The sequence below is a fragment of the Asparagus officinalis genome, chromosome 7 (genome assembly GCF_001876935.1).
Source record: "Asparagus officinalis chromosome 7, Aspof.V1, whole genome shotgun sequence".
NCBI lineage: Eukaryota > Viridiplantae > Streptophyta > Magnoliopsida > Asparagales > Asparagaceae > Asparagus > Asparagus officinalis.
In genome coordinates this window covers 53,213,844-53,222,840 of record NC_033800.1, presented here as the reverse complement: position 1 = coordinate 53,222,840, position 8,997 = coordinate 53,213,844, and the positions used below count along the sequence as shown (strand labels likewise).

The 8,997-nt window shown below is 38.0% G+C and overlaps 1 protein-coding gene across 1 annotated transcript; it reads left to right on the top strand.

Annotated features, from left to right (window-relative positions):
• On the top strand, window positions 5,525–7,966 carry LOC109848590 (glutaredoxin domain-containing cysteine-rich protein 1-like). The gene is made up of 2 exons (XM_020418165.1): window positions 5,525–5,960; window positions 7,253–7,966. The coding sequence occupies exons 1-2, from the start codon at window positions 5,658–5,660 to the stop codon at window positions 7,301–7,303; spliced, it is 354 nt and encodes a 117-aa protein (XP_020273754.1). The 5' UTR covers window positions 5,525–5,657; the 3' UTR covers window positions 7,304–7,966.

Genomic DNA, 8,997 nt, shown 5'->3' with positions numbered 1-8,997 from the left:
ATGTTAAGTCTAATATATAACAGTTCATGTTAGGTCTAATTTCATGTTAAATCCAACTTGATTCGTGTTAAGTCTAAATTCAGTCAATGTTAAGTCTAAATTCAGTTCATGTTAGGTCTAATTTTAATTATGTTATATTCCTTTTAAGTCTAATTTAAATCATGTTAAGTCTAATTTAATTTTTTAAGTCTAATTTCATGTTATGTCTAACTAAATTAGACTTAACATAAGTTAAATTAGACATAACATGATTTAAATTAGACTTAAAAGAATTAAATTAGACTTAATATGAATTAAATTGGACTTTAACATGAAATTAGACTTAAAACAAGTTGAATTAGACTTAACATGAATTAAATTAGACTTGAAAAAAGTTGAATTAGACATAATATGATTTAAATTATACTTAAAAGGAATTATATTAGACTTAACATGAACTGAATTAGCCTTAACATGAAATAGACCTTCATGTTAAATCTAATTCAACTTGCTTTTAGACTTAACATGAAAGAATAGAGTAGATAAGAGCATTTTAGGGTTTTTTACGTTTTATTCTCTGTCTATACTTAGTTGGCATGTAATAATTGCTAAAAGTGGGGTGCAGAACATAGATCTCGAATTTAAAGACTGAACCACATTGGGAAAAAATCAAAGGAGCTAAAGCACATGAAGATTTTGCTTTTAGGGCATTAACACAATTTTACCAAAATCTTCTTCTTATGGAAAATTTTATGGGAGAATTTATGATCATAATCTCTCGCGATACATTACACGGTTTACACCCAATTATAGTATTAAAATGGTCAGTTGATAAGGTCCATGCTAATTATGGGCGTATGAGCTTTCACATCTTGCAACGTCATCATGTATTACATAATTATTAGCATATTCAATTAATTAATCAAACCTCGTTTTTTTCTAGGGAAAAATGTGTCCAGGCCCTAAAAACAGAAACTTCATGTGCTGCAGCCCCTCCTAGTTTCCCCCATGTGGTTCAGCCCCTTGAAATGTGATATTTTATACTGCAGCCCCTTTTTAGCAATTATTACATGCCAGGTAAGCTAAAATCCCCAAAATAACCTTATCCCCTCTCCTCAATCCTTCAAACCTAGTTCTCTCTCTCTCTCTCTCTCTCTCTCTCTCTCTCCCTCTCTCCTCGCCGTCGCCACCTCCGCCCAGGCACCCAAGCCTCCCCCGAGTTCGCCGCCGCCTCCCCTCCTCTCCTCCGCCCGACCTCGTCGCGATAGCTCGCCGCCGCTCCCCGTCTCGCCCTCGACTACGCCGGAGTTCGCCGCTCCCCCTGCCACTTTTGAACCCTATAGTATGGTAGGCCGGAGGAGGATGACCAAGAGAAAAGAGTGCATGATGCCCAAGAAAAGTGAAAATGGAGGGGCTGCAGGCACAAGGCCACTCTTTTTTTTTGATAAATTTGATGGTGGCATGGCACAGGGTTTTGGTCTGCGGATGCCCACATTTTCACTTGAAGATGATAGCAGAGAAAAAAGTTTGATAGTTCAATTCATTTAGGATAGTTAATGCAAAGCCTTCATTCATAGCGTCCTCTAGTTTGGTTCCTAGTCTCTGATGAGTACTGATATGTTGTAATTTTGTCCCAGTTTTTACCCCTACCATAATTTTCAAGTATTCACAGCTATCTTATCAATTTGTGCAGAATAATCGAATGTTTAGGTGAAATTTGCCTGTAATCCTACGCAAAATGTGGCTCTCTTGCACTGTTATGTATCTTGTATTCTGATGGGCTCAACCACTTTTTAGGCTCTTCTAGCCCTGACATAAACAAGAAAGCTTCAACTTTTTTCCTCTTTGTACTCTCTTGGGTTTCAAAGAAACATGGAAGGTTTGGGGAGAATAATTAGCATTTAGCACTTACCAGTTTGCCTATGACTCATCCAAAGCAGGACCAGAACTACTCAGTTCCTGTTAATCAAAAGTTCCAAAATGACATTTTTCTTGTAATAAAATTAGAACTAACTTGTTATAACATAAAACTAACTTAGTATAAAATAGAACTAACTTGGTATAAAATAGAACTAACGTGGTATAAAATAGAACTAACTTAGTATAAAAATAGAACTAACTCTGTAGCGTGTTAGTTCTAATCTACACAGTGTTAGTTCTATTTTGTAGCGTGTTAGTTCTAATCTACACAGTGTTAGTTCTATTCTGTAGCGTGTTAGTTCTAATCTACACAGTGTTAGTTCTATTCTGTAGCGTGTTAGTTCTAATCTATACCACGTTAGTTCTATTTTATACCGCGTTAGTTCTAATTTATACCAAGTTAGTTCTAATTTATACCACGTTAGTTCTATTTTACACCGCATTAGTTTTAATTTATACCACGTTAGTTCTATTTTATACCACGTTAGTTCTAATTTATACCAAGTTAGTTCTAATTTATACCACGTGCTGCAGCCCCTTTTTAACAATTTATACCCCTTGTTAGTTCTAATTTATACCCCTTGTTAGTTCTAATTTATACACTAATTTAAATGCAAAGTCAATTATGAGTGGAAACTATACATCAGGAAACTATACATCACTTCCTAACTTAAACACTTTCTTCACAAACAAATATAATTTTGTGTTCCTTGGTGAAACCTAACTTTCAAATCTATACAGAAATTTACATGTACAAATAGACTACCATATTATTATTATTTCACAAGTTTTGTACTTTAATGACCACAATTTTGCTGCACTAGGTGTTCGGAATGCTGACAAAGCCTTTGATAAGGCTGCTTCTACCTCCGGGTCAAAAAGGCATCACTGAGAGCTTTACATCAGAATTCTCAGCCCCGCTCCTTGAGAACGTACCGGGATTTGAAGCCGAAGGAGGAGGACAGAACCGTAATTTATTCCGTCCTTCAAGCATCTGAATGCTCCTCAGTAAACCAACTCACACTGTTCATTACTACTGGCGGAAGTTCGATGATGCCTGCATGCGTCCAGTATTTGGAGGAAGAGGGTCTGTTCCTTTTGTTCCTGGATCACCAACAGAACACAGTTTTCATGGATGAAAGTGAGAAAAACAGAGACTGAAACTGGCGGAAAAAGAAAGAAACCTGGTTCGATATGATTTGATTTCAAGGGGGAATTAGAGATTGGTGTGCATGATTTTAGTATTTATAGGAGATTTTTCGTGTGATTTTTTGGTGTGGCTAATTGCGTTCATTGATGTCGAAGCTACCAGTTTTGTATTTTATACCATGTTAGTAGAACTAACACGCTACAGAATAGAACTAACACTGTGTAGATTAGAACTAACACGCTACAGAATAGAACTAACACTGTGTAGATTAGAACTAACACGCTACAGAATAGATAACACTGTATAGATTAGAATTAACACGCTATAGAATAGAACTAACACTGTGTAGATTAGAACTAACACGCTACAGAGTTAGTTCTATTTCTTTACAAACAAATATAATTTTGTGTTCCTTGGTGAAACCTAACTTTCAAATCTATACAGAAATTTACATGTACAAATAGACTACCATATTATTATTATTTCACAAGTTTTGTACTTTAATGACCATAATTTTGCTGCACTAGGTGTTCGGAATGCTGACAAAGCCTTTGATAAGGCTGCTTCTACCTCCGGGTCAAAAGGGCATCACTGAGAACTTTACATCAGATTTCTCAGCCCCGCTCCTTGAGAACGTACCAGGATTTGAAGCCGAAGGAGGAGGACAGAACCGTAATTTATTCCGTCCTTCAAGCATCCGAATGCTCCTCAGTAAATCAACTCACACTGTTCATTGCTACTGGTGGAAGTTCGATGATGCCTGCATGCGTCCAGTATTTGAAGGAAGAGGGTTTGTTCCTTTTGTTCCTGGATCACCAACAGAACACAGTTTTCATGGATGAAAGTGAGAAAAACAGAGACTGGAACTGGCGGAAAAAGAAAGAAACCTGGTTCGATATGATTTGATTTCAAGGGGGAATTAGAGATTGGTGTGCAGGGAGGCTTGGGAGCCTGGGCGGAGGTGGCGACGGCGAGGAGGGCGAGGGCCAAGACGACGAGCTTGAGAAAGCCCTTGTTTTTAAAGAGAGAGGGGAGAGAGAGAGAGAGAGAGAGAACTGGGTTTGAAGGATTGAGGAGAGGGGATAAGGTTATTTTGAGGATTTTAGCTTATCTGGCATGTAATAATTGCTAAAAAAGAGCTGCAGCACAAAATGTCACATTTCAAGGGGCTGAACCACATGAGAGAAACTAGGAGGGGCTGCAGCACATGAAGGTTCTGTTTTTAGGGCCCGGACACATTTTTCCCTTTTTTCTATTGACCATACTCCTAAAATGTAAAATTATAAATATTCATAAATTTTTAACAATAAATTTATCAGACTAGTATGTATTAATAAATTCCCAAAAATACACTACTGACGGAAGAATTGAAGAAAAATCTTTGGACTGGCGTCACGCGCACGCGTTTCTTTCCTCCCACCGCCCTCTCGCACTTCCTTCCTTTGCGAGCACATATTCCACGTTGCCTATACCTCCCCGTCAACAAAGTTTAGTTTTGGTCCCTGATTTTACTTTTGGTCAAACAAATCTTTATTTGCACTGTACAATTTCTAATTTTATACATCGTCTGGTATTATAATTAACAATCATATTTTACATCGAAAATTATTAGGATATTTGGGTACCTATACGAAATCACAACAACCTATAAAAAAAAAATCAAATTTGAAGTTATAATTCTCTTGTGTGGTTTTCACAAACTTTTCTTTGAGGGGACCCCTAAAATCATTTTTATCTTTGTTATTGGAAAAAAAATGTTTTCCTCTTCAAATAGTTAGAAGGGGTCTTTTCTTTTTCATGCCAACTCTAGTGTAATTCAAATCTATTTATTATAACTTTTACTAACATATACGTAGCAAATATCTTTTTGTCTAAAATATCAAACCAAAAATTCTTTTCATAGTTTCACACGACCTCTCGAAGGTAACTCTATCCTATGCATAGACTTTCTATCATAAAGGGATTTTTGACAAGATTGTGACCGACCGATCACTTAGCAAGCGTGGACTGGCATTAGAAGACTAGATAGTTGAGGGTGATAAGTAATACTAAAGATATACAGAATGCATATTGTGCAAGTTACAATAAGGTGAATTTATCGAAGACTCCAAGGGGCTTTTCACAAACGTTTTATTACGAAAGGTATCGGAATGGAATTTTCCCTTGCAAACAAAGAATTAATAAATACTTGCGTAATCTCTGAACAAAACCCCACCCGTCCTCCGTAGCCGACAACAACACCAAGAAGCAATCGCAAAGACTTCAGCTCCTTCTCCATTTCTCTATCTCTCGCGGTATCTTGTTCCGTCATTCTTATCCTGCTCCGCCATCTACAAACTCCTCATGGACTCGACCCCCGCCAAGAAATTCCCCCAGTTCCTCTCCCGATCCTTCACGTACCACCATCACGGCCCGTCTCGGACGAAGCCACGGTCCTAAGCGCATCGCCGACCGACTCCTCTCTCAAAACCATCGAAAAGCCCCGCGGGCCGCCGCCGTCCTCTACACGACCTCCCTCCGCTCGATTCGCCGGACCCACGAGGACTGCTGCTACGTCCGCAAGCATCCTCCGAGGTTCCGAGTCGCCGTCGACGAGCGCGACGTCGCCATGGACTCCTCCTTCAGGCGAGAGCTCCAGTCTCTGCTGCCAAAGGCGGCGCCTTTCTCGCTCCCGCAGCTGTTCGTTGGCGGGAAGCTCGTCGGAGGAGCGGAGGAGGTCAGGGCCCTGCTCGACTCCGGCGAGCTGGTCAGGGTTCTTGAGAAGGTGAGGAGGGTGGACCCCACTTTCGTCTGTAGGAGCTGCGGTGGGGCCCGGTTCTTGCCGTGTGGGGATTGCAGTGGGAGCCGAAAGATCTTCGTTGAGGATGAAGGGAGGTTGAGGAGGTGCGAGGGGTGCAATGAGAATGGATTGGTGAGATGCCCTAATTGCTGCTCTTCTTGATTCCAAACCCTAATTGGTTAAAAAATTTGGGATTTTTTTTTTTTTTTAGTTTTTTTGGGTTATTGGGTGTAAAAAGGGGTTTAAAGATATTGTTTTTTTTAAATGATTGTGTGATTTTAGTTATTATTCATCTACTGGATGGATAATTATGCATGGTGTGATATTATTGTTAACAGAGGAATTATTTAGAAATAAAGTGGTGTTTGTAAAGATTGTTTCAAATTGGTAGTACTGATGGGAGTTGATTCTTGTTGCTTTGATGATTTTTCATGCAACTTTTAGGGTTCTTGAGCGTAATGAGAGTTGATTGGTTAGATGCCCTAACTTCTCATCGAATTCTTTCCAAAGCCTAATAATTCATGGAGAAAAGGGGGAAGTAGTGATTTTTTTTTAATAAACTTTTTACGGAACTTTGGTGAGAATAGCGTTTTTTTTTTATAAACGTTTCGGTTATTTTTAAAAAAATGTGATTTTTTAATAAATTTTTTATGGGTCTTTGGTGACAACAGTGTTTTTCAGTAGGTTTGTGTGAATGTGGTGTTGATGATGATGATGATGTTTGTAACTGAGGAATTGTTAGAAATAAAGTGGTGATTGATTGTAAATGAATATACTCTGTTCACTAGTTTTTGTGTGCATTCGAGAATCTTGATTGTTTGTTTATGTGTTGCACAGTTGAAATTTCATTCTGTTTTGTTGATAATTCAGCGTTGATCTTGTTACTTTGATGATTTGCATGAGATATTACAGCCGAGCCTGAATCATTTTTTTAAACATTTATTGCAGGCATTGTAGTTAATTTTGTCAGTCATTGCTTGCGCTGCACTTGTTAGTTTGTTTGCGTTTATGGCTGTTTATAATGAGAATGGATTGGTTGGGCGCCTTAATTGCTTTCTTCTTCTTCTTTCTGAATTCTATTTGTTGAACAAATTTTTTGAACTTTAATTTTTTTTCTTGGTTGTGAAAAGGGATTTAAAATTATGGTTTGATCTGATTTATGTTCTTAGTTATTCATCTTTCAATGAATGTATGTGTGCATGGTGTGTTGTTATTGATGATGATGATGTTATTAAATGAGGATTGATAGAAATAAATTGGGGTTTCATAAAGAAATTAGGATATACTATCTGTTTACTTGCCCAGTTGGGTATTTATTCTGCTTATCGTGCATTTGTGTGTTGATTCTTGTTATCTTGGTGATTTTTATATGATTCTTGTTCATCTTGGATCTTCTGTTTGAATATTTGTGCTTGTATCTTTAGAAACTAGAGAGGTGCAAAATGGATGAAGGAAGGATCTACGCAGAAGTTTGAGGAAAATGTGCAGGAGAATTTAAATGTTCTACAAGGTGACCATAGATGGTAGAGCTTTGGGAAATTTAAGAAATATTCGGTTAAAATCTTCTTGGAGGTTTTTTCTGAGTCCAAATTCGAAATGTATCGTTAATATGGTCTGCATGATTATTGGAGTTTACAGTGCAGTGAACCCATCAAGTTCTTGTACTGAAATGTTTGGTAGATAAAAGGCAAGTGATTATACGAGAATCAATCCTGTGACTTGGTCGCTTTGAAGCTACAACTTATGAAGGTCTCAGATGAGTAGGATCACAATCATGGTTGTTGATGTCCAACATGTTTTTTCTACCGTCTATGCAGAAAACCCTGTGAATAGTTTGTGTATTTGAACGAGATTTCACCTAGTAGTTACCGAAGAGGAGTTCCGTATGCATTGTGGAGCGTGATTGCATTCTCTGAATGATTGAGAATGTCAATGGGACATGCAACGATGAGCAATGCCTCTTTTTGAGGAGTTTATACATGCGCGAGGCTGATAATTTCAAATATGAAACGTTCCCCGTTTGCTTGTACGGATCTTGTTCATCTATGTTTTGTTGCTTTTGGATTAAAGCGAAGCCAAGTAGTCCTAAGAGTTCAAAACCTTGGGATTGAAGTTGCTGGTGTTCGTAGACCTTTCGGCTTTAGACATTTTGTTAGGGACCAATTCCTCTGGGGCCAATATATAGCGATGGAAATTGATGTGCGCTATAATGATCCATGGGGTCCTCTTTTGCTTCTTGGCTTTAGTTATATATATATATATATATATATATATATAATATATATATATATATATATTATATATATATTATATATATATAATATCCCCCAGTGTCCTTGGGATTATCTTTAAGTATACTCCACACTCTCCTCCGTCTGATTCCTTGATGTTTCCGGTAAAGCATCGACGATGAGAAATATAGATGTTTGAGACTTTTGTTCAGAGGTTTGGATACAGCTCCTGTGTTGAGAAAGGTGCAGAGAAATATTGACAAGGTTTGACAAACTTTGGCCCATTCTCTGCTACTAGCCCTGAGCATGTAGGTTAACATAATTTAATCCCCCTCTTCTCATATGTTGATAATTGTTTTCTCCCATATCCGGCCGAAAGCTAGCAAAAGTGAGATCTCTTGTCTGGGCACTGAAATATTGTCGACGAAAAAGCTGGCCCATCATTTTTCCTCTGTGGATGGGAATGTTTGTGTAAAAGTGAGAGTTCTCATCTGGCTACCGCCTTTTGATAGCATCTCCTTCCCCCCCAAAAAAAAAAATAATAATAATAATAAAAGAAAGAAAGGAAAAAGTTAATTGCAAATAGGCCCCCTTACCGTCCCGAAATAGAACTTACTATTCATGTAGCTTGGTTGTTGCGGCCAAACGCCCAGGAAGCGTTCTGTTGTCGCAAATAGACCCCCAAGTGAGAACCTCCCGGAGAAGAATTTAATAATAATAAAAAGATTCACTACTAGGATTTATCTTTAACCATAGAACTATACAGGTAGCAAGTTCAATTTCGCAATAGTACAGGGGTTTATCCACAATTAACCCAATGAAATATGCACCACTTACCTTTCACATAAACTCCTTTTTTTTAAATGACGATAATCAGCAATACAGTAAGGAGCCAAAGTCTTTAAGAGATGATAGAAGTGAAACGAGCTGCAATGATA